Source organism: Amblyomma mixtum, chromosome 7, assembly GCF_055824585.1.
Source record: "Amblyomma mixtum isolate Tamu chromosome 7, ASM5582458v1, whole genome shotgun sequence".
In the NCBI taxonomy this organism is placed as follows: domain Eukaryota; kingdom Metazoa; phylum Arthropoda; class Arachnida; order Ixodida; family Ixodidae; genus Amblyomma; species Amblyomma mixtum.
In genome coordinates, this window is record NC_143018.1 from 9,756,119 (window position 1) to 9,782,055 (window position 25,937).

Sequence of the window (25,937 nt, forward strand, 5' to 3'; positions counted from 1 at the left end):
ACTTGAGTGATGAATCATGTTGCAGAAGAGAATTTTTATTAATTTTGATCCCGGGGTTCTAATACATGCCACAAATTTATTACAAAATACACAGCACCAGCTGTTCCAACTAACCGTACTGTATATTCTCTCAAATACTCCTGTATTACACCATCAAAAGTTGGCAATCAACAACTGTTGATACAGTGGTAGTAGTGCGTTAGCTTCACCAGTGCATTGTAGGAATGAACCTGGCCAATGTGCGTGTTTATAAAGTATTATCCCAGTGTCAAATTCAGGCCTGTGTTCCTTTACATTGCAAATATCTCGTCTTGTCTCTTATGTCAGATAAAAGGCAATGATGCGCAAAATGCAAGGCAAATATGTCTGTTTATTGTAGTAGAGGAAATGCGTATTTTTCTTGCAGTTTCTTAAAACACACCTTATATGCGTAATGCAAAAACTCTTCACCAGTACAATGTTCAGTGCAAAAAATGGTTTGGTTTGGTTTATGGGGTTTAACGTTCCAAAGCGACTCGGGCTATGAGAGACGCCGTGGTGAACGGCTTAGGACTCTGCTATGACCTAGAAGGAAAGCTGGCTGCTCTTCACTTCGGTCACCATGGACGTTCAAAGCATCATGGGCCGGTGAGCTACTTTGTGCGGGACAGACGGTTTTTTTCGGGAGTACAGAGTGGCACTACTCGAATTTGTTTTATTCCAAAAACGCGGTGCTTCGTGTGTGTGTGCGCATACGTGCCGCTTCAGAGAATTGCGCTTTGCATCAAGCTGCCGTGGAAGAGCCGTCAAATGGCGCGCCTCGCGCGCATAGAGTGGCGGCGCTGCACTTCAGCCCAACGTTTTTAGATGCTTCTGCCCATGGAGGAAGGAATTTTCCTTCCTCCAAGCTTCTGCCGCCATGGACGCTCAAAGCGTCATGGGTCGGTGAGCTACGGTCTGCTGAAGCCATAGAGTTAAAAACCACAAGTTTTGGGCAAAGAAATGTAAATGTAATCGCTGTTCGATTATCAAGAATGCCATAACATTCAATATCCTACCTAATGATGAGCAGAAAAGCATGTAAATGCAAAGTTTGATCGAGAGATGGCTAGCTCTCTTATTGGCCAAGTATTGAAATTTGAACGCTATAAGGTCTAATATTTCGTGCTTAACAGGCGCACTTTAACACTGTATGTGGTTTATTAATGACATTTCGTAAAAGAGAAACCTTTTATTGGCGTCGTGTTCTGTTGCGTTTTTGTTATAAGTTGCACTGCGCGCGGGGCGCGCCATTTGATTGCTCTTCTGTCAAGCAGCCTTGGAAGCAGCTATATTAACTCTATGGAAGCAGCACGCACGCGCGCACACACGGAGCATAGAGCTACTAAACACGGCGAACAGCGTTTTTGGAATAAAACAACTCAGCAGTGCACTCTGTGGTTCCGAAAAAAATGCAACTGTTTCGCGCCAACCCTATTGCTATTCATAAACGCTCCTCTTTCCAGCAGTTCACCGCCTGTGTTTTGGCCGCTCCCCAGGCCAACCAACCAAGTATCTCACTGGCCCATCATGTTTTAATTAAGTACGTGGTGGCTGAAGTGCAGCGCCTCCATCTTTCCCTCTAGGTAAGAAACTCTATGCAAGCAGGTAGCAAGTCAAGTCGAGTCGGCCAAAGACGCACCGCATTTCGTCGCATCGCATGATGTGTTCATTATAGCGTTCGTATCGTGCGCTGTCTGTGACCACGAAATCAGCACAACACGTTTGGCGTCGCAAAGCGTCTGGTAATGCACTGCTTGTCGGAGCGGTGAGCGAATTTTGTTAGTCGCCCGGCACGGTCGTATCTGTTGTGACTACCGCCATGGAGTCGACGCTGCGTGAGGTGATGGCCCGCCTGACGAACCAGCCGTCGGACACGGTGCGGCCGGCGTGCAAGAAGTGCGGCTACCCAGGCCACTTTACCTACCAGTGCCGAAACTTCCTCAAGGCCAATCCAAACAAGGACATTGTCCTGGACGTCAGCAGCACCAGCTCGGAAGAAGATAGCGACGAAGAGGAGTTCGTGTCTCCCCTGACGCAGCTCAACCTGGCGCGCGCTGCCGCCGCCGCGGCGTCTTCGTCCGGAACCAGCCGTCGCGCCTCGTCGGCCGACAGGTCCAGGAAGAAGAAGAAAAAAGAGAAGAAGAAGCATCGGTCGCGTTCTCCGCGAAGGAGGTCGGGAAGCCGCGGGGATGCCGACGACGACGACGAAGGAGCGCGTCGCCGCAGCCGGGACAGCTGTCGAAAGAGCAAAAAGAGCGACCGCAAGAGGAGCAAGCACTCCCGGGACGACAAGGATTCCCGCCACAAAAAGAAGAAAAAGAGGAAACGCATGAGCAGCAGTTCGAGTGGCTCTTCGTCGGACGACCGTTGAAGCGGTTACGCCAAGTCGGAAGACTACAGTCTTAGCACAGCGTGTACCGCCTGTCGTGGTAGTACCTAACGATACCGCGAGCCGTCAGTGCGCACGCGCATGCTCACGGTCGAGCTAGGTTTTATAGGGTAGGCCATGGCTAGGCAGTACCTGTGGGAGTACATGCAATGCTAACCAGTGGTCACTGCTGAGCGCACCAGGATGAACTGGCATTGTGCGTTGACGAGTGTCTAGTGGGATGGTTTTGATGTTATCTTTCCGTGCGTAAGCCAGGGGACGAGAGACCGGATTCAGGACATCCGTCACTGCGGGTTTCCAACATCATTGGTGGCTTGCCCTTTTTCATTCATCACTCACATTTATCACTGCACAGCAGTGAGTAGTCTCGAAGCGCTGATCATGCTGGTTTGTTGTTCGACAGACTCTTTGCATTGTTTTTATAAGGTTGAAGCTTCCTGGCAATGACATCAGTGTCCTGCACTTTTTCGGTGTGATAGAGCTCATTTATTATTCATTATTGCTTACTGAATGCCTTATTCTCTCTCACCGCGCTACCTGCCGCAGCCAGTGCTCGCGCGATTTTCATGCAGATGCTTTCTGGTGTTTCACACTGCTTTGTTCATAGAGGCGTTCAAAAGTCGTGTCTTATCGGTAACTAGATTTCACAGCAAGAGTTATGAGACGTCCATTTGACCGCATGCTAGGAAGTATACAATGCTCAATCCAACAATGTGCCCTCAGATCGCATAAACACAAAAAGTGCATCTGGCCTGTGGTGGCTGTGTCTATTTGTGAAACGTGCCTGAAATGTGATGCAGTAATGTTATTTTCAGTCTTCTCCGAGATTGATGTCCATCATAGTGCTAAACCTGTTCCCTCTTACATTTGTCTTCTCCATGGCATGGCACCACAGTGGCGGCCTAGTGATTTGAGCACCCACCGCACATGTGGGAGGTGTGAGATTTGATCTCCCTGGCCACGAGTACTGGCCGGTGATGCAGTGGGCTTCGTTATTGTGTCGTGGTGCTCTTGGGCCACAGATGCCCTTACGCCATAAAAATTCATTGTGCTTCATGGCACGAAAGGGACAAAGGATAGCCTGTATCGGCACATTACTGCATTCTAATGACAGAGTTCTGTTTTCTCCGAAAAGGCCAAAAAATGGAATACAGCTGTTGCCATCACTGGCAGATTTCATAAACATGGTGTGTCAGGACAATTTTATGGTGCCGCTACGGTGTCTCAGTGGTTATGGCAATCACTGCTGACCCGAAAGACGCGGGTTCGATCCGGTCGGGGCAGTGGAATTTCGATGGAGGCGAAATTCTTGAGGCCTGCTTGCTGTGCGATGTCAGCGCATGCTAAAGAACCCCAGGTGGTGTCGAAATTTCCGGAGCCCTTCACTGAGGCGTCCCTCATAGCCTGAGGCGCTTTGGGACATTAAACCCCCATAAACCATAAACAGTTTTATTGCGGCGATCTCTGAAGTTATGCTACATTGTCATCCACTTCCCAGTTCTGATCACCGAGTCCTTTTTGGTCTTGACGACAAGTTATCGAAGTTAGTTCATGGAAAAATTTTTTAATTCACTTTTATTGGCAATAAATGTCTTTAGCTATCGTGCAAACATAGCATAATCAGCAAGCTACTAAGTCAGTTCTTTTTTTTTTTTTTTTTGAATGAAATTTGGATGGCCAGTATGCAGAGTTTGTTGCATCGTGTAGTTGGGGAGTGCTTACAAGTTCACTGAAAAATTTTAGTGCAAAAGAACTATTGGCCTCCTAACCTGGAAAATGCCTATATGTTGTGAAGCCTCTGAAGTTGGTCACGTGATGTGGGAAATGGTGAGAAATAAATGAGACCGTAAATGAGGGTAACCTGGACCAACCTCCAAAAATAAATGTTGCTGCGACTGAGTTTCGAACCCGCACCATCAGCTTCGCTGGCCATTAAACGAGAGCACTACGCTGTCGCCGCAACATGCACTTGCGCGCTGTGCATTGCACATGGTTGTCTTCATCAACTTCCATCTGTACGCAAGTCACGAAAGGAAAGAAGGAACCATACTTTCAACTTTCAGACGCAGTTCTGCAAGTTTCTGCGGGGCATGGCCGTCCAGTTGAATCTTAAAACGTAGCTTCAACTTTTGGGTATACTCACAACCTTTTTGGAGGTACCATTAAAGGGCAACTGCAGCACTTTTTTGAGAATCTCGCGATATTCAAGGATTAAAATCTATATACGCTGTAGGTAAAGCATGCCAAGTGTTTTTGCACTAGCATTTAATATAGTGACGTAATCGACGATTGAATTTTGCGCTTCTCCGCAATGCACCGGAAGAATGCAGGGAAACTCAGCGTGACGTCACGGAAGGTATGATTTCGAATTACCGCTGTCGTCAGCCACACCATGCCCTGACGCGTTAGACTCTGCCAAACAACTCTTGGCAGGGTTCGCCTTCGGTGGCATTGTTTTTTTTCCTTCAAAGAAGGCCTTTGTGCGTTGGAAATGTACCGATACCTTCGATGACGTCATCATGCGCCCCCCACTTGGCGTTGTGCACTGCGGAGAAGCTTGAAGGGCGTCCGGATTTTCATCGGCGGTTACTTCACTATTTCAAGTGCTAGCCCAAAAAGACTTCGCATGCTTTGCCTGCAAGTTTCACACATTCGACCCTCTTAAGCTCGTTGAATTCTAAAACCTATGCAGTTTCCCTTTAAGCATGATCAGACCTATAGTTACATTACCCCATTAACAGCCAGGCATTAAAAACGCCTTACAAAAGTTATTCCGTGTTGGTCCCTTCATTGTAGAAGGGTAGAACTGCTGAGAGATGTATTATGAAAAAATGTTATTAGTCTGAAGCTAATTTTGATAATTTATGAATGAGGATGATAAAATTGAGTGCACATACACAGGTGCTTATGGTAAATCAGGACAAATACGAAACTGCTCCATCCCCTGCTAGTGCAGTATTATGCGACCATAGAAATTTTAGGCTGTTCAGTCATTGCAGGAACTTTGACCTCCTTCAATAAGTATATTGTATTGTTTTTTCACATTAAAGCATTTGCACATGTAAACCTGTATCACAAATGATACGCCATGCATTACAGGCTTAAAGAAAGCAGGATAAGCTGTATTGTTTGAATGCTACATGGTGTGACACCAATAATGACAGAAAGATGCGTGTAACTTGCTGGACCATTTATTGCACTCGTAGAACAATTCTTTTTTTGTTTCTACAGGGTCATGCATTGTACACATGTAACAACAAACAAGCTCTGTGTAGTCACAACGATAACTGCACTGCTGCCGACTCCACAGCATGAGAATGCTTCCACACAGCAAGCTGTGAATGCTGTGTTTACATGCACTGCATCGCTGTACATCAAACACAGCAGACTATTCCTAGCATAATGTTACTGCCACCAGAAAAATGTTACCAGTGTGTGCGTTTATTGTACCAAGGCAGTAACAATATACTGAAATGTTTGAATGGTCTCGTATGAAGTGCATATCGGCATGACCATTGGCATCTTTTGAAGAGACAGCAGATCTGAATCTCTGCACTGAAGACAGTCAATACGAAGATGACATCAATGATGGAGTGTGCGCATGGCTGCTGCAATGTGTTATGATGTTTGCTACGACACATGTAAGTGTTGGTTGACCGTGCGGCCGGGAGCCCCTTTTATGCAGCAGAACTTGAATGTGGATGGTCGATGACATTCAGGTGGCTGGAATGCGCTCAAGCCAATGCTGCACTGAAGCATTAAGAGCAGCCTGCAATCACGACAGCAATGTTACTTCAGTACAGTGCCAAGCAAGAGAGATCTGCAGGTGCAGTATGCTCTGTCGGGCTGCTTATGCTAGTATCTTGCAACACGGCGGAGACTAACTGATAACACTGCACGTCAGTCCAACCAGTGTCACCAGGTGTCTAGGGACTACACAGCTACACAACAATGTAACAAGCTTGAGAACATGGTGAACGAGGAGAGTTGAAAGAGCCTAGACTGATTGTCCAACGCAGCTAAGGCATGCGTAAAAGGCTCCATGGAACACAGATGTGCCGCGCAAAGAGAACAAGCAACAAAATTGCGTGGCACCTCAAACAGCGGTACCTTCAAGCAACGCACCAATAAATGCCTGGCAGCCATTTCTGGCATCGGGTTTCAAAGGAGTCCCCTGGTGGCTGCTGGAGGTAGAATCTAACAATAAATTATGAGCACCTGTCGACACACTGCATGTGGTTAGTTGCACATCTGTGTCCCTGGAATGGCAGCAGCGTGTTAAGTGGTTGATTGTCTTTGGACAGCACCAGTGTGCCAAATGTCATCACAGTGCCTGCCTGCATGTCTGCCTAGGGAATGCTACCGTCTATGCGAGGAGCTTGAAAGGCTATTCATCTGCTATAGGAATTCCGACAAGTATTGACTTTGTATTTGGCTAAAAACATGGCCTTGTCTGTGGAATCGTAGGTGCACCACAGGTGAAGCTTATTTGTGAGAGTCCGTGAGCTATGCGATGTTGGTGCACGTTAAAGAACCACAGTTGGTTTAAATTAATCAGAAGCCCTCCACTACGGTGTCCCACATAGCCCATATGTCGCTTTGGGACATTAAATTACAAGTATCATACCATTTATTACAATACTAAATTAAGTGGAAAAGACAATGATCATACAGTCCATCCAGCGTCTAAAATATTTGACTTTCTGAAGGGCACTATTTTGAAGGTTTGCTTCAAGAAAGTTGTATTTCTGCGACCAGACTCATGTTTTTGGCCATTAAATAGCAAAGTCAAGTAGGAAGGCTCACCATTCCTGCCGTAAAGGAATGATCGCAGTGCCGGTTTCCTCTTTAGGTAATTGCACAAAACTCTTGTGGCCCAAAAGTAGTTCTTCTGGCATAATATGTGATGGGTTGAGATATGGGAGGGAAGAAGAGACTGCTCACAACATAAAAAAAAGAAAAGAAAACGGGGCTGCGTTGATTATTAGAACTTGTTCAAAGTGGTCCGCAATTCAGTTTGTGAGACGGCACCGGAACTGAAGAACTTGCTGACAGACTACCACTCTGCCTTGATGTGAATGGATAAGCGTCGGAAATGAAATAAAATGGCAACGCTGCTGACTTGGGAGCATGGTTGGAGTGAAAGCAGGACTTCCAAGGCAATGCACACAGTACAGAGCTAGGAATCTGGTCAGTAGAGAACCCGCACATGCCACTGCTTCAACGACTAGTGTATACAACCACATACAACTCGAGAGAGGGAGTTTGTACGTCTCTCACAAGCGATGCGCTTGATAACAGTAAACTCTGAAAGGCCAACAATGTCTTTAAAACCTCCGAAGTCGGAGCACAAAACCACAACCCCTGAGGGCAATCTACTCGAGATCATGCCAGTCCTGAGAATACGGGATAACTAGCACAGCTTGCACAACAAGGATGCAAGATTTGCGGCTGCTGACGAGAGCCACAGACATAATACATATATCACGAAACAACGGCAGATGCAAGCTTAAGTAGATTCGCGCCAGGGAGCGCCTGCCATGCACGTACGTGGGCAAACCTTCCCTCCGTCTGGGCCTGCCTGCTCACTTCCTACGCACCAACTCCCCAGCGATTCAAAATGCAAGCTAGTGTGGCGACCAAGGCATAATTAGTTGGATCCTCTGACCACTTGTGCACAGTGCCGCTACTGACATATTGAGAAGGTAGACATCCTTTCCACTGATGCACCTTTCAGCCTGAATTCAAAGAGCTGATACGGAAGGAAAATATCAATCAGGTATGCCTATTGGGTAAGCATAACTCTCATTTTCAACGCAATTTAGTTGTGTGCTTTGAATCCTGGCCCTCATCTGTTGGCTACTGTCACATACAATGTCCTAGGGAACGGCAGAAGTCTCTGGTTGCACCGTTCAAGTGCTCCCGCTTGCACGGACACGTATGGTGGGTCCATGGATTAAACCTATTCCTCAGACATTCCGTCCTTTCTTTAGAGGGAACGTAATGGGAAAACGGATAGTGGCGATGTTTCTGAAGCCTAAACATGGCGTCCCCCACAGGAATGGGCTCTTTGGTACGACCACTAGCTTGCACCGCGGACCGCTACACGCCTCCTTTGCAGCCTCGACGTGCTCGGTTCTGGTCTTAGACGATGGGCGGCCTCGTCTTGAAGAGGGCCTCGACGACGTTCTCGTCTGCCAGGGTGCTGAGGTCTCCGAACTGGCGGTTATTCAGGGCCACCTGGCGGAGAACACGGCGCATGATCTTCCCCGACCGCGTCTTGGGCAGCGCTTGTGCCTGGTGGATGTACTCGGGTGTCGCAAAGGGACCGATCTTGGTTCGCACTGCAAGAACACGGGTGAGCACAACAATAAAAACAGTGTACACTGTTTAATGCATTCTTCGCTGCTAAAATGAAAAGTTACAGGTTGCTCAGTGTAAAAATTTCTTGCCAAAGTTCGTCACATCTTTCCGAAATGATTGTCAAGAGAAAAACTTTTCTCATAATTTCAACCTCCTCTGCGTGCTGTGTACACTCAAGTTTCATTCATTTTTTTTTCCCTCTGATGCGTTCATTTTTCCTGCCTTTTTTAAATTCTGTCTGTGATCGCTGTGATTCGTGTTTTGATTTTCTTTGCTGTGCATACAGACGCTTTTACTGCAGTCTGCCCTCACAGACCAATGGTTAAGTAATGCTTAAGTCCTTTAGTGTCGTCTTCCGTGGCTGGCACTGAAAAAGTTGCTCATATTTTCATCGAGAATCAGCACGCTTCTATCTATAGACTGCAGTATGATTGCCAAATATTGAATAAAACATGTGATAAAATATTCTACAAATACTAAATAGCAGACTGCACTTGAACATCAAGGCTGTGTGATCTCAAAATACTTTAGCTATCTATAACCTTTGCCCATAAAGTTCAGAGTCTGATTTATTTTCTTCTCTTCAAGCGATTTCCCGAAGCAAATGCTGGTGCCTGTGTGCAGTGCCATCTTTTAGTGTTAACATGGGATATTTTTGTTAACTACCATGGCAGCCGCTACGTGGCATCACACATCGGAAGATGCCATTGCCTGTAGTCATCGGCGCATTCTACTGCAAGTGACTGCGGAGAGATGGACGTCCATCCTGAACAGCGTATTAACATAAAATTCAGAGCGAAGCTAAGCAAGACCGCTGTACAAACTTATGAGCTTATTCATGATGCTTATGGCAATGAGACATTATCACAGGGATGAGTATTCGAGTAGCACAAGAGGTTCATATCAGGGAGAACGTCGGTGGAAGGAGACAAAAGGCAGGGACGCCCTTAAACTTCAAGGAATGAAGAGACAGCATGGCTCGGATCAGAGAAATCGTGTAGCAAGACCGCGCTGTTACAGTTTGCATGCTATCAGATGCCCTTAACATCAGTAAACCAATGTGTCATCAAGTTTTGTGTGAAGGACATGTGGGCATCAGTACGTGCTGATTTGCTCTCTGGGGGGCAAACAAAAATGCTGCATTCATCGACAGCATTACTGCTGAAGACAAAACATAGTGCTTGCAGTACAACCCTCAAGCGAAGAGGCAGAGCGCTGAACGGCAGTCCGTGAGCTCTGCAGCATCGAGAAAGGTGCGGCGGGAGAAGTCAAAAACAAGGCTTTGTTGATACCGGAGGTGTAGTACACCAAGAGTTCGCCCCACAGGGGCACACAGTGAACCAAGATTTTTATATCTGTGTGTTGAAATGCATGCGTGATACACTGTGCCACACTCTCCCTGACCTATGAAAATCTGGACAATGGAGCCGCCTTCACAATAATACGAGGCCGCACACTTCCACGCAAGCGTCAAACAATTTCTCGCTAAGCACAGCATAACTGTACTTCTGTGTTTGCCATATTTCCCTGACCTCTTCCCATGCAATTTTTTTCTGTTTCCGCGTGTGAAGAGAGCCCGAAAAGGACGCTGGATGGAGAAAATGTGGAGGCCATTCAGGATGCCACGATATAGCAGCTGACAGCCGTGACAAAGAAGCTTTTCTAACTGCTTCCGAGATCTCAAGTGGCATTGGAAGTTGTATATAGACTACTTCTGAAGGGTGGTGCACAAATGGCTTCAATGTTGCTTGCGTTTTTTTTATGGACTGAGTCTCAGAACCTTACAGACAAAGGTTTTTTTTTATGGACTGAGTCTCAGAACCTTACAGACAAAGGTTGTATGTTTGGAAAATTCCTGAATTCCTTTCTGGAGTCTCAGAATTGAGAACGCCGACAGCTTGTGGTTGTGAGGTCAGGGTGCACAAAGAGGCTGTGTTTCTGAGGAAACCAGCTGCTCACCTTTTTCTTTGAGGTCATCCACAAGCTGCTCATTGAAGTCGTGGCCCTGAAATGCCAGAGTGTCACTGTAAGGCTCTTGCAAACACCATTGCAGTGAGTTGCATATTCACAATTGGGAAGTTGTAGATACAAAAAAAATGACCTGGGTTTACGTGCTAATAGGTGCTCTGGAAGCAGTATGCAATTACAAGTTTTGGCTTAACCCATGGTGATGACATCTGTTATGTGCAGCCAAACTATTGTCAGGCACCGGATAGTAAGCCCCTTTCTGCATTCCTGAAGAGAAAAATGGCCTTCCCGCATTCAGGCGTGGGCTTAATGTTCACTCTACAAGAGACTGAGCTTAGATAATGGTCATGAAGTTCAAAAACTATAACCCGAGAGGTTGCAGAGCAAGGGCGCATCTAAAGGACATGCAATATGCACGTTGCTGCAGGTCATCTGTGCACAGAAAAGCTAGTAAAGACAGGTTTTAACTACCAGAAAATTAAATTCGCACAAGCCAATGTGCACATATGTAAATCTTTCATTGTGTTGAGCATGGACTGCTGGAAAAAGGCAAAAGCATTATATTGTAACAAGGTATAATCTGCACTGGTTTGTCAGCTATATCCGTACTGGCGTTTGCTCTAATGAACCGGTTATAGTCCATTCTTGTGTTCATTAGTACCTGTACTGAAGTTCATGAGCTTATAATCAATACCGGAATTTGTTAGATATAATCTGTACCAGAGTTAGTTCTGTCAACAAGCCACAGCCAGTAGTTGAGTTTGTGGTGATGATGTCACTACTCACATCTTTGAGTACCACAAAGCAGTAGAGGCACTCGCCCTTGACCGCATGCGGATGTGCGACCACGGCCGACTCCGCAATAGCCGGATGTTCGATGAGTGCCGACTCCACCTCGGCTGTGGAGAGGAGGTGGCCAGACACGTTCAGCATGTCATCCATGCGACCAGTGACCCAGAAGTAGCCGTCCTTGTCTCGCCGTGCCCCTGAAACAGAGCAGACACGATCACTTTTCTTTGAGGCCCTTGCCGCAACTCGGAAAGAAAGCTGCAATTGAATTCGAGCCTGCCGAAGCAGCTCAGGAACAAAACCATTATTGAAACATTAGCACATGTGGCATGAAAGCACTCAAAAATTTTGGCCTCACATACCAGCATGCACTGAGGTCGCGGCAAAAGAATGGAACAGATTTCTGACAGAGTAGCCGCAATTTAACACTTCATCTAAATCAGCAGCACAAATGGCACACAAGGGGGGAGGGTGTTTGCTAGTAGTAAGACTTGGTTTGCTCACGTAACTAAAAGTGGAAGTAATGCTCTCTGCTAAATGAAAAGTGCTTGCTCTTTGATGCTGTAAACACTGAAGCATGCTGCTAGGCTATTGCAATGCGCTCTGCTGCATGATTAATATATTTGTGAGGAGTTTTGGAAATATAGCTGCGTAGTTGCATGAAAAGTGCTTAGGCCTCGTATCTAGCACACTAAATTCTTTAGTGCGATGCTCACAACATGAATAAAATACAAATGTCTTTCTCTTGCTGCAAATATGTGATACGTCACACAAATTCTTTGTTCATGTCACACAGAAATCTCCTTTCGGTGGACACAGCAGTGGAGAAACAAAGCCAAAGATACATGCTGCAAGTTGGCATGCTTTTTGCTTTATCCTAGCCAGCAGAAAAGTATAACCATTATCATTGTTGCCACTGTCCATAGTCAGCAGAAATACTATCATCATCATCATCCCTAGCCAGCACCTAGCCAGGGGAAAGGTTTACCCATTGTACCAACAGTGGCCACCCGGAGGCACTGGGAATCGAACTTCGCAACTCCCACATACGATGCGGATGCTGCAACCACCAGGCCACCGCTTTGATCAGACTAATAATCATCGCTGTCGTCTCTAGCCACCAGCAGAAGACTGCCAACATCATCAGCACTCTGTAAATATGGATGTCTACTCACCATCACCAGTGCAGTAGTAGCCAGGGAACTTCTTGAAGTATGTGGTCTCATACCGAACATGGTTATTGTAGACAGTTCGCATCATGGAGGGCCACGGCCGCTTGAATACCTGTGCACAGAAGTGAACATAAAGCCTACTTCAACAAGCACATCCACATCAAACTCCTGCTGCCACTAGAGCACTGAGTGTGGCTTCAGCATGCACTAGCTAGAAGACTGTGATGAAACATGTGATGGTGTGGTTGAGAGAAACAACAACCGGTGGTAGCGCCCATTTTATATTGCTGCACAGTTTTTCCAAAGCAGGCTTCAAGCACAAGACGTGCTCATCATGTGTTGGTACGCGGTGCAGTTAAGGGTAAAACTGTGGTAGGTTATCTCGCCAAACACAACCGCACCTAAGTGCCAACTCAACATCTGTTCTGAAGTCTTGCCACACAGAAAGTGCAATGACACTGGCAACCAAATTCGCAATGACCTCACCAGGTAGCCTTCAGCCTCTCCTTCCAGCTCCTTGCCCTGCTCGTCAACAATGGCAGGCTCCACACCAAAGAAGGGAAATGTCTGGACAAAGAAGGCAGGAAAAAAGAAGATCAATATCCCACCCATGCAAATGGCCTGACAAAAAGTGCAAGAGGTACCACATGAGGAATTTTCAATTGCTCTTCAAAGGACCTAATCAGCTAGCTTTCTGTGCTCAAACTATGTGGACCTTATAACTGGACTTGAACTTATCTGGAAGACATCTTAAAAAAATTCAGAGGGGCACTTTGTTGACCTAAAGTAGGGTGAGGCGAAAGCCTTTTGCGCGGTGTTGCTGCTTGTGTCACTGATGTCTGGTTAAGATGTTAGTTAAGTACACAATTGTTTGTGAATCTTAAATGCTGGAGACACTGGACGGCATTTGGGAGGCATCCGTCTGATTCGACGCCTTTCTGCAAACACTCTCCAACGTCCTAGACTAGGAGAACTACATATGCGCTGGAAGGAAGTAGCGTAGCCATTAGCACGCTCAGCTGCGGAACGGAAGGATGGTGGTTCGAATCCCATCGTGCAGGAAGATTTTTTTTCTGGTCCGACTAGAAAAAGCGTGACACCTCTGCTGACAACCTTCTCCTGACAACCTTCTGTCGACAACGATGAGGCATTAAAGGCTTTCGCCTTAATATTTTTCACTTCTCACACCGTGCAATTGGTGCCAACCCATGACAAAAGAAAGAACCTGCTGCCGCCCTCTCCTGTTCCTTTTATTGCACTGCTTAAGAAATCTCGATTAGTTTCTGCACATTGGCACAATGGCAGTGAACATTAGCACTCAGTAAATCCTGAACAACATGCAACTGTGCACACAGGACAATGCCTGCTCCCTTTATGCTTTATCAGTGAGCTTACCGCAGATCCCGGCTTGGCAGGTGTGGCCCCTGGTAAAGGCGTGAGCACATGACCTCCCTGGAAGCGAGCGAGAGTGCAACAGGTGTGAAAGAACGTATGCATTTCCCATTAGCAGCTGCTAATAGGCTGCAGAATGAGAATAGCGGTGACTAGCTGACATAATTAGTGAAACTACAGTAGAAAACTTCTGGAGAATTATGTTCAGATGTTTACCACAACAAAATGCGCATGCAAAAGTGATGGGAGACTGCACACTTGCTGCTTAGCATGACAAGGACTCTCGCACTGCACGGAGGTGCGCAGGAATTTTTCAGCCTGCATGCGGCATTGTAAGCACACCAAGGAAATGAGAACTAGGACTGGTCTCTTAAGTTAATGTTTGTGTTCCGATTTTCAGTCAACAAGGTGATGCCCAAGGAAGCAGTGTTCAAGGAGTGCATATTTTTTCATCTCAGAGTGGAGATACGACCTGTCGGGCAGTTAGAACGAGTATAGACTTAGTCAACTCATTCTGACCTCGGAAGAGACTGGAAAAGCGTTTGAACTAAGGGCAGCAGAATACACTTGACATTGATAAGGCCAAAGCGCAATCACAGTGAGAGACCACAGAAGTAAATTTAGAGAAAAAAAAAAACATGCAAGACAAATTACAGGAAATTGTTCTTTCGAAAAACAATATCTGAGTGGAACGCGTTACCAACAGATACAGTCTCAGCCAAGGGTGTCTGCTTCATTCAGCCTAATTTTCAAGTAATAGAGTTATCCTTGTATTGTGCTGTTGTATACTGTTCGTACATACAGCATGTTCTGACCTCATTAATGCTTCAGTTTATAGTTAATATGTCTTCAATTCATGTTTGTATAGTTCCTAGGTGGCGCTGTTTGGTATTATTGCGTGTAAGCCCACTTCAGTGCCGTAATGCTTCAGCACTGCAGAATGTACTGCAAGTAAATAAACTGTTTGCACCAGAGTTTTGTGAATAGCAGATTCGGGTGAAGCCCCCATTGGCAAAAAGCAATCAGTGGTGAGCAGGTGTACCGTTTCGGTCTGCCAGAAGGTGTCCACAATAGCGCAGTTGCTGTTTCCGACCATCCTGTGGTACCAGAGCCAGGCCTCCGGGTTGATGGGCTCACCCACTGTGCCCAAGATGCGCAACGACTTCCGATCGTGACTGCAAGGCACAAGGGCCACCATGAGTTCTCCACACAGCCACGGAGCCTCTCAAATTTACCTACAGAGAAACAGAGGCCCCACCACCTATGCAAATTTCCTAAAGAGCAGTTCATACGCAGTAAGAATACCGGGAAATGGACACTTCGTACTTGGCTTGGCTAGAGTTGCTAGGCTGAAAATGTGAATTCTGCTGAGGAACTGAAGCTGCGCATAGATGTTTTCCGCAATGCGCAGATTAAGTTATTCTAATAGTGCACTTTTCGTGTATATCCTTAATTTAACATAAGTAAACATTGTGTGTTTATATGGTATGAAAACTATCACAGCATATCTTGGAGGATTTGCCTCAAGAAAACTTATGTTGCCAAGATTGAATCCATGTCTTATATGGTATGAAAACTATCACAGCATATCTTGGAGGATTTGCCTCAAGAAAACTTATGTTGCCAAGATTGAATCCATGTCTTCTGCACAATACCAGCCAAACTAAGTACAAAGCACCTACTTCCACGTCAAATGAAGTGCTCTTTTAAAAAACTTGCATAGATAGTGGTGCCCTTTTTGTCTCTAGTTACTAATTTTGAGAAACTCTATGCAGACAGCTTGCTGGAACCATGCAGGCTCCGCATCCTGCAAAAGCAGTTGCTCACCGGCGCACGAAAGAGTCCCCGTATTTCATGAGGGCTCGGATGGCCGTGGGCGCTGTGTAGAACTGGGTCACCTTGTACTTCTCAATGACGGCCCAGTAGCGGCCCGCATCCGGGAAGAAGGGCACCCCTTCAAACTGCACACAAACATACGGAAAGACGCGTTTACAATCATATGCTCACAAGGAGGCACTAACACTCAATCGAGAGGCAGAGTGAGCATAAGAGCAACCTTGGTCTTACAAACCCCATCGATGGTTGCACCTGCCATCGCAGGGCAATGGCACATTGTTTAACTGCTGTGCTACTGCAAAAGGAGTGGTACAAAGACCATTATCGCCATCGTGTCATACCCTTAAAGTGGAGTGTTCAGAAGTCGCTGAATTATTTGATTGGTTATTCCATCCAATTCTTCAAAACTACAAGATTTTAACATCTTTAAGGTTTTTAAGCTGGACCGAAATCGGCAGGTGAGTGTAAAATTACCATGACGCTTGTGGCTCCATTGGCCAGGGGTCCGTAGACGACATATGAATGGCCCGTTATCCAGCCAATGTCGGCTGTGCAAAAGTAGACGTCGCCCTGGTGGTAGTCGAAGACGTACTTGAACGTGGTGGCCGTGAAGAGCATGTAGCCGGCTGTTGTGTGGACTATGCCCTTGGGCTTCCCTGTGGACCCACTGAAACAGGACACACACAAACACATCACACTCCGTACAATCAATTTTGCACATTTCACAGCCAAGCTTTGCCCAGTCACAAACAGTCAGTCAGAACTTCTAAAAGCACAACTGGTCGTAAACTACTTCACCATTAAGATTCCCTGGTACCAGTTTACAACTGTGCGGTGGCTCAGTGGTTATGGTGCAGATCCCGGCCGCGGCGCCTGGAATTTCTTTGGAGGAGAAATTCTAGAAGCCCATGTACTGTGCGATGTCAGTGCATGTTAAAGAACCCCAGGTGGTCGAAATTTCCAGAGCCCTTCGCTACGGCGTCTCTCATAGCCTGAGCCGCTTTGGGACGTTAAACCCCATAAACCAAACCAAACCAAACCAGTTTAAAACTAGTACAAGTTGAAAACTAATTTACCAGTCACATTTCGAGAGCACAGGTGTACAAGTTTTAAACTAATTCGTGAATCAGATTCCTAGAGATTCCGAACCATTTGTGTTTCAAAAACCACACTATGGCTCACATTAGATGTCAACTTTTAAGGTCAATATAAATCAATGATGCACCTTGTTGCAACTAAAAATTCCCTTAGTCAAACCCAAAATTCCTTATTTCAATTTGAAAACTCTGTCAATTTGGGAGAAGTGAGACAATTTTGGCTCTTAAAATTCTCTGAAACTTCGTAAAAATCCCTTTTCACCAAATTTTGCCTTTCAAAAATCTTAAAAAAGGAAAAATTCCCCCAAATGGAACATCACAGGTGTTTATAAGGATTGCTACCACAAGAACAAGCTTCACAGCTGCAGTCATACTAATTCTACACGTCACAAGCCAACTATCCCAACTTAATGCTCTACTGAAGCTTCATTGTGTGCAGCAATGCCTAGCATTAAATGCTAGATCAGGAATGTAGCTTCAAGAACTACCCCTGTCCAAAAGAAAGAAATGTCAGAATGAGCTTTCTTTAAAATAACATACATTTCTGATTACAACATATAAGGTGATCGAAAAGTAGCAGAGAAAGTAAAATTCAATAATTTTCAATACATTCAACTAGTATAGATAGCAGCACAACGCAGTTTTCACAGACATGCGCACAGAGACATGGGCTATTTTTAATCAAAAAATGTTCATAGTCGCACTATAGTTACATTTATCACTGACAGGTGGTGCTGCGGGGCCACTAATGCACCACCTGTTGGTGGCAAACGTAACTATTAAAGTGAAATTTTCTGTTCTTTAAAAATTCCATGTCTTTCTGTGCATTCATGTCGAAACTGCATCTTGGTACTCTTAACACTTTTATAATTAGAGATCTTTTACTTTTTCTGTTACTTTTGGACCACTTGGTATACAAGGAAGGTAATGTGCATGTATCTGCAGGCCCCTCATTCTAGCATGCAAGTTATAATGCCTATGGGCGCTGTGGGTACAGTGATAAATAAATAAATAAGCAGCCAATGCATGAGCCCTGCTCGTGGGCAGCTGACCTGGTGTAAAGCAGGAACAGCGGGGCCTCAGCATCGAGCCACTCTGGGGCGCACGTGGTTGGCTGGTTTGCCATGGCCTCGTGCCACCAGGCATCCTGCTCCGCATTCCAAGCCACCTGCAGGCCCGAGTACGGCCGTTTGCCAGCCTCCTTGCGCCGCGGTTCCGCCGCTGACAGGTGCTGCACCACAATGGTCTGCTTCACCTCGTGGCCTCTGCGCAGGAAAGAAGGGAGGGGGAGGGCATGTAGCAATAACAACAGCTGGCAAGAAACAAGGACAGTTTCTGCAAAGGTGCCAGTGGTGAGAAACAACAAAAAAATTGTACTGCATCTCTCTCTGGCTCGAATAGGCCTGGGCTGGCACAATGCAGCAATCCATTCTTATGATTATAACACTGTTATGCAAGGGTGTGGTGGCACATGAGCCAGTGACACGGAAGGGAAAAAAAAAATGACATCAAAATGGAATGAAAGCGGATCTGGATTGTTTGACTACCTAATAGTCGTGCAGAGGTGGGCACAATATATTTTTTAGTCATGTTTGCTCTTGGGGAAATGTGTAGTCACACAATCTGCTCTGAATTGCATGGTATGCTTCACAACAGCATGTCACTTGCTTCAATGTGCAGCACAGAACACGTGGCACACAAAAGCCTCTCCTGGTTTTCAGCAAGGCACATCTTTCCTCCACACATAATGCTTATCATTAAGCTTCCAGCAAACTACACGTGCAGAAGTTTGGAGTGCATGCAACTGACATTCCTAGTGTGGGGTACTGCGGCTTCAGCTTCACCCAGATTTGCTTGCAGAATTTGATTTGTGCTGGTGATATTTAGGTTTGAGGTGCCGTCTTGCCAGTGAAACCCAGGAGCGAGAAAAGATCAAGTGGTACTCACTGTTCCTTGGCTTTGGCGATGGCATGGTCCACTATCTCCTTGAGGTTTATGAGTTTTGACCCACGCCACACACCATCTGTGAAAACCAGAAGGGAAGGTTGTCATCTAGCGAGGCAGGGCAGTAACTCCACAAATGCAACTGCAGGCTAAGCACCAGTTAAAATATCCGTGCACATGAAGCAAGTGTGCGGATATATCCCGACATGACTGCCAATGCACAGCCATGACTGTGAAAGTAATGGGCACCAAATCTGAGCAGTTACCAAAACATACAGCTCTACCTTAAATGAAACAAGTCATAAATGATGAAGCACTTGAGCGAATGCATGATGCCATGGCCCAAGTGGCACTGTGAAAATATGCTGAGCACTACAATTTGATGACTCCATTTTCCCAGTCATCAGAATAGCAGTAAAATGTGAACAGCGTATTACATGTGCCATACTGCTCACGTGATGACAGCACACTTGCTAAAGTGTATGCCAACTAAACATTGTTAATTAACAGATTTTCACCTGACGCAATGCAAGAGAAAGATGAAATGGGAGAATTTTATAGGAACTGCTCTATGTATTGCCTCCTGTATAAGACTTTCATACCCTGTTCAACGACTGTGCAATAGTCTAACACAGCTGAGGCAGTTAGTGAAGGGGTCACCTACCAGCCGTGATGACGACCTTGCACTTGGCATCTTTAATCCTGTCAGCCAAGGAATCAGATGAGAAGCCTGCAAACTGCAAGAAGGTAACCAAAGACCCAGCACTGTTAGTACAACATGTTGCAGAATATGCTATAGGAGGACAGCCTGAAATTTATGTAACACCATTTCTCCCCGTACGTTAATAACACAGTAGTATACATGTAGCTTTCTTGCAGCATGGTCTAGACAGATCCACAAATGACTCGAGCAAGGCCTTTGGGGTGCTTGTCTACTGATCCGGAGCACCCGGTTTCGAACCTGACTGTGGCGGCCGCGTTTCAATGGAGGCGAAACGCAAGAGGCGCCCATGTGCTGTGCAATGTCAGTGCACGTTAAAGATCCCCAAGTGGTCCAAATTATTCCCGAGCCCTCTCACTAGAGCACCTCTTTCTTCCTTTTTTCTCTCAGTCCCTCCTTTATTCCTTCCCTTACGGCTTGATTCAGGTGTCCACCGAGATATTGCGAGACAGATACTGCGCCATTTCCGCTCCCAAAAAACCAGTTTTCATTTTATAGATGATGGTGATGTATTTTTTTATGGTGCAAGGGCATCTGAGGCCAAATAGCGCCATAGCACAACGTGTTTATTTGTCTACTCAAGGTGTTGTCAAGACCCATTTCCCAGGGGAAAGCTAGTACCCACTGCATCCCCGGTGGGTACCCAGCGGCACTGGGGCAGTAAGCAAGGCGGATGCTCAAACCACTAGGCCACAGCTGCAGTACATAATTTTTTATATATATATAGATGAGGCAATTCAATGCTGTTTTGCTCAGGCATAAAAGAAGGAAAGCCTAGGTAGGAGAGGCCCTCAGTACCCGAGCTGCATGACAAAAAGTGTGCCGGAAGAGAAGTGCTTTCAAACTATTGGGTCATCGCACAGTGGCGTCGTAGCAGCGCGAGACAGTCTTCTCGCCTTGACCTTCACTGCGCATGCACAAGCACTTTGAGATTGTTAAGTCCTCACTTCCAGCTTCAAAACATGTGACGTAATGGGCTATCCTAATTTTTTTTCTTCCTCCTTGTGCACAGAGAACCTACAGGTAGTGGCCACGCTTATTACGATATGCCTGAATGATGACAGTTATAGGTCACAATATGACCCCATGCTATACGCAGCACATAGCTTGTAAAATCTGGTGAGAGCACATACCACGATTGAGTGAATGACCCCAATCCGTGTGCACGCCAGCATGGCGACCGCTAGCTCGGGGATCATGGGCATGTAGAGGGCCACCGTGTCTTCTTTCTTGAGGCCTGCAAGGCACATCACAGGTATGCATGTTACACACCGTAAACCTCCGCCGGGTTAGTAGTAGCAGCGTCTTCGACTTAACTTGAACCAAGAATTTAAAAAAAGCGGTGAACCGCAGCCCGCTGAAACCAACGATACATTGTTTGCCATCATGCAGCGCTCCTCAGAATATATATATTTTTATTGCTGTTAATTAGTTAATTAACTAAGATGAATTATGCAAATTTTCAAATATTCATTTTAGTGCCAATACCGTTACGTTAGGTTGTAGAGCAGGTTTATAAACAACCGATCCAGTTTGTTGTAGAATCGTATCTCCTAACGGGGTCCTTTTTTCCGGCGTCTAAAGAAAGCCCGCGAAATATGAAAAAACACCACGTGACTACGCTCGTGCGCTACCAAATTGCAGCGCTCTCAACGGCGTTTCGAGAAAACGGAGCGTGCCCGCTGACCGTGGCGAAGTGAACGGCCGCCGCGCCGCTGTGGAAAGTGTTGACGCACTGTCAAGCCGCTGATAAGAGCGACGGCCGTTCACTTCGCCACGGTCAGCGGGCACGCTCCGTTTGCTCGAAACGCCGTTGAGAGCGCTGCAATTTGGTAGCGCAGTAGCGCACGAGCGTAGACACGTGGTATTTTTTCATATTTCACGGGCTTTCCTTAAATGCCGGAAAAAAGGACCACGTAGGAGATACGATGCTACAATAAACTGGATCGGTTGTTTATAAACCTGCTCTACAATCTAACGTAACGGTCTTGGCACTAAAATGAATATTTGAAAATTTGCATAATTCATATTAGTTAATTAACTAATTAAACGCAATAAAAATATTCTGAAGAGCGCCACATGATGCTGAACAATGTATCATTGGTTTCAGCGGGCTGCGGTTTACCGCTTTTTTTTAATCCTTGGTTCAAGTTACGTGAAACACCCCGGCGTGAAAAGCGGCGTGAAAAGTGGCCACAGACACAAGGATGCACCCACCGTCATCACGCTTCTCATAGAAACATTTAGTTGACATCGATGCGTCATCGCTTGGCTGCTGCTTCTGACCGGTGCTCTGGACAAGAGCAGGAGTAGCCACAATGCATGAAATAATTACGGCATAGCTTGACGTTTCGCGGGCTAAGGTGGAATTTTAGTTCACTGCCACACATCTGGCTGCCGCTTGCAGTCGAAACGAAGACGCAACTACCACGAACAAGGCCCGGGGCCCGTACGCACATCTCCGGGACAGACACACAACGGCTAGCTGTGAAAGACGTACGCGTTCGTGGTACAATGTGCACTCGCACAGTTTGGCGGACGCCATTAACGCGCAGGATACATGTTTGCCCAATGTTCGGGGGAACCCCCAAAGTGGGGGTTCATAGAGATTTAACCAAGCGCAACCATGCGGTTACAGAGGAAAATGAGGTTTTACAGAAACTCCTTAGTTGAAGAAAAATTCGCCCTGCTGCGGGGTTCGAACCCGGGACCACCAGCGCCTGTCCAGGGCAGTTGCCCTATCAACTACACTAACCAGGACGGCTAGCAAATGACAGGCCGAGGCCGAACTAATCGGCAACTCGAAGTGGAACGGCGATAGTAGGGGAGTTCGATTCCCGAAGCAAGAGCAGCAATTGCTCATTAGAGCTAGAGTAAAACAAATAAGGCCCTTACCTCGGCTCTTGAGCACGTTGGCGAACCGGCACACGTCCTCCAACAGCTGCTGGTACGTGACGGTACGGGTGTCGTCAGGGTCATTGCCTTCCCTGCGTATGTGTACGTGACAGTCGTAATGCATCACAGCGTCGCTCCGATATGTCATCCTACGTCCCCGCATGCCACAACTGACATGAAACCGCGGTCCCATCTGAATGTCCTTTCATTTTAGGGAGTAAGCTGTCCACTATACCGCACTACCTTGTATAAACGGGAGTATGCTAGACGACAGCTTGTTCTCTTTCGACTCCCATATAGGCGTACTTGTGTTCAGAGTGTGCGCGTAAGCAGCTAGGAGTGCAGTCCCTGTAGAAAACATACCCGGCCGTGTATATAAAACTTTTCCAAAAGAGGTCAAAGGACGCCGCCATATTGGACACATTTGCTGTGCGAAAAAGCTGAGAGTACGAAATCGTAGAACAGAAAAACAATTTAGATATGAATTGTTAATTCATCCTCGCTCTCGCCACAACCCTAAAGCCAGCTAGCTCTGGAGGTCGGTGAGTGTTATAACCTAACGCGATCGAGTTCCTCTCTCGCCTGAGAAAGGCGTGAGCCACAACCCGATGACCTGTATATTAATTACTGACAGGGGCTGTACACGCTTTCCCGAGTGAACAACCGAACACATTCAACAAAACGACAGAAATAAAAAGGTCTGCCATTAGACACTTTACACATTGTGGCATTCCTCTGTGAAGGGACGCATAGCAGTGAGAAAAAGGAAACGACTCCGCCAATTCAATTACTGTTTCGAGCTGCAACGCACGATGAACTGTCCCGGCCGTTGTCGTTGCTGAAACGGCATTTATAACGTGAATTCTCATAGCGGAAAACGTGGAGTATATAATACACCCAGTCAGATGGGTCAAAATACATGTAGCCAACGCGTTTTTATTTTCTAAATTAGAAGAAAAAAGAACAAGGCTCGCAATTAAAACGCGCCCGATGGCGATCGTCTGGCAATATAATTAAGACTTGCTAAGCGCTGTCAGCATTTTCGCGATCTTGGCAGGGAGAAAAAAAGAAAGGCTGAATGGACATCACTTAGAGCGTACAGTGACACCCAAGACGCTGAACTTCCAAAATTTGAGAAATTTACCGGTGCACCGATACCGCGGCCCAATTTCATGAGGCCCTTCTTCTGTTCAGAAACTTGAAAACTCTGCCAATTTAAAAAGGAGAAAATTTCGGTTCCTACAGTTCCATAAAACACTGTGAAAATTCCAGTTTCGTCAAATTTCACCCTTCAAATTTTCTGTAAAAGGAAAAAAAATTCCCCGAATAGAACATCACAGTGCCACAACGAGCCTCCCGTCGAAAATTCCCCCCGACAAGCTTGCTTCACGGCATGATAACCACGCACGTGGTGAAGCGAGCCTCGGCAGCGGCGTGACGCAGACGTTGCTGCCAGACGTTGCTGAACACGTACGCGTGCATAATTTCGGAATCGGGAAGTGGGTCAATGTCGAAAGGTTAAAGAACGCGGACGAGCGAAGATTTGCAATTACATGCTTCGGGCAAAGCCTCTACTGCGGGCATTTCTCCAGCATGCGACGATGAGTCAACGCCGCTATGTCGCAACCACTGTTGCGAACGTGTGCGTAACAGGTGGCCGGAGCCGCAGCTGCAACCTGGTCGTATAATGGGGTCACATCCGGAGCGATGCCAACCTGCACAGCGCGTTAACCGATGGACGTGAAGCACTGCCCCGCAGCGAAGGGGTACGGAAACGCTTGAAAAAGCGCATTCACGCGACACGATCGCTCAACATGTGCGCGCCCACGATTAAGAAGGCACAAGCCGCAGCTATTTTCCACGACTGAATTGAGAAAGAGGCGAGGAACGCCCGTCGGGCGACCAGCCAAATTCACTTTTTTTTTCCTGCTTATGTCGAAGGAGGGTCTGAGCTATAGACGCAGTTATGAGTTCTTTTGGCGCCCCTCATCAAGAAGATCATTTCGCTCCAGCATAGCGCGTACACAGGAGTCATTATGAAGTATATAGGACACGTACAGGCGCATTGCAGTATGTTCGTGTGGCGTGACCGGGAATAAATGTAAGTATTCCTCGTCCGGTATAAGTTTTCCCCAGCGACATATCATAAATGGATCCACCGCAACGATTTCATGGCCACTCGTTTTAATCCGAAACTTCCTTCAGCGGGGAAGGAGTGCGCACGCATATATAAATAATTACATCAGCGAGGCAGTTGAATTCGTCTAGCGTGACTGAGAATAAGAAACCGTACGCTCGGCTGAATTCATTTCTTAGGGGAAACCGTAATCAGCGAAACAGATTCATATCGTTCTCCTACTCGATTTAGCTGAGAATCAATCGACCAGTAGTTCGACATGTGCGGCCAGAAGCGACCAAAAGCAATTTGAGGCCCATTCATCGCAGCCATGCGACTGCCGTTCACGATGAAAGAACTGGACGACGGCTCGCCGGACGATGCGGGTTACATTATTAATAAATCCACGATCGAGCAATCCGGCGATGGATATAAGAGAAACGACTGAAGGAAATCAATCCCCCACGTGCATCAGCCTTTTCGTCCCAGCAACGAGCCTTGGGAAAAGGATGCACTGTGTTTGACAGCCCGATTGTTTCGCAAGGCAGGCACGCACGCTGCGGAGAACCGAAGGTTGCTACGGGCCGGCGCTGCCGCACAGTTGTGTCACTGTGTAGCTGTTGAACGAGCCGGTATAGCTATAGCGAAACGCGACGACACTCTTCGCACAACCGGAACACTGCCAATCACAGAGGGGAGAACACCGCTGCGCTTGTGCGCCTAGCTGGTTCATGCGACCGCCGCAGTGCACAAATGGGTTACCAGTAGTAAGCGACGGTGGCGCCGAGTCCTCGCTCGATGTTGCGGTCGAGCAGGTTGTAGGAGATGTTGGTTTTGGCGCCCTCCATCCATCGGATTTGCACGGGTCCCTTGCGCACGTCGATGTTGTAGTCGACGAACTTGCGCGGCGGGTGCTTCCAGTAGAAGTCCTGCGCGATCGCCTTCCAGAATCCCTCGGGGTCCCTCAGGGAGCGCTGGTACATCTCCTCGTACTCGGCCATGCTCTTGACGTACGCCTTCTCCTGCACTCGCCGCGGCGGCTGGTACAGCTCCGGCGGCGGCGACGACGTGCCGTTGGCAAGCTGCGACTCGTTCGTCATCCTCGCTCGACCTGTCGTAGTACGCGTCACACTCTTACGGGGAACACCGCCGCGCCGCGACTCCTCGACGTCCGCCGGCACTCAGGAGACGAGCGAAACCACGGCGGCCCCCGCGGCGCGGCGTAGTTTTCCTT

At 46.9% G+C, this 25,937-nt stretch overlaps 2 protein-coding genes across 2 annotated transcripts; one reads left to right on the forward strand and one right to left on the reverse strand.

The window, feature by feature from the left end:
* The first annotated feature begins 1,634 nt into the window (after positions 1 to 1,634).
* On the forward strand, positions 1,635 to 5,892 carry LOC149334960 (uncharacterized). Its single transcript, XM_089551640.1, has one exon. The coding sequence runs from the start codon at positions 1,841 to 1,843 to the stop codon at positions 2,390 to 2,392; it is 552 nt and encodes a 183-aa protein (XP_089407766.1). The 5' UTR covers positions 1,635 to 1,840; the 3' UTR covers positions 2,393 to 5,892.
* LOC149334961 (acetyl-coenzyme A synthetase, cytoplasmic-like) lies at positions 5,586 to 25,937 on the reverse strand. Its single transcript, XM_089551639.1, has 15 exons — positions 25,466 to 25,937; positions 22,588 to 22,679; positions 20,826 to 20,929; positions 19,636 to 19,708; positions 18,975 to 19,050; positions 18,080 to 18,292; positions 16,405 to 16,597; positions 15,922 to 16,055; positions 15,137 to 15,269; positions 14,098 to 14,154; positions 13,189 to 13,269; positions 12,706 to 12,814; positions 11,528 to 11,727; positions 10,733 to 10,778; positions 5,586 to 8,754 (listed from the first exon to the last, which is right to left on the reverse strand). Exons 1-15 carry the CDS (start codon positions 25,801 to 25,803, stop codon positions 8,555 to 8,557), a joined length of 2,049 nt encoding a protein of 682 aa, XP_089407765.1. The 5' UTR covers positions 25,804 to 25,937; the 3' UTR covers positions 5,586 to 8,554.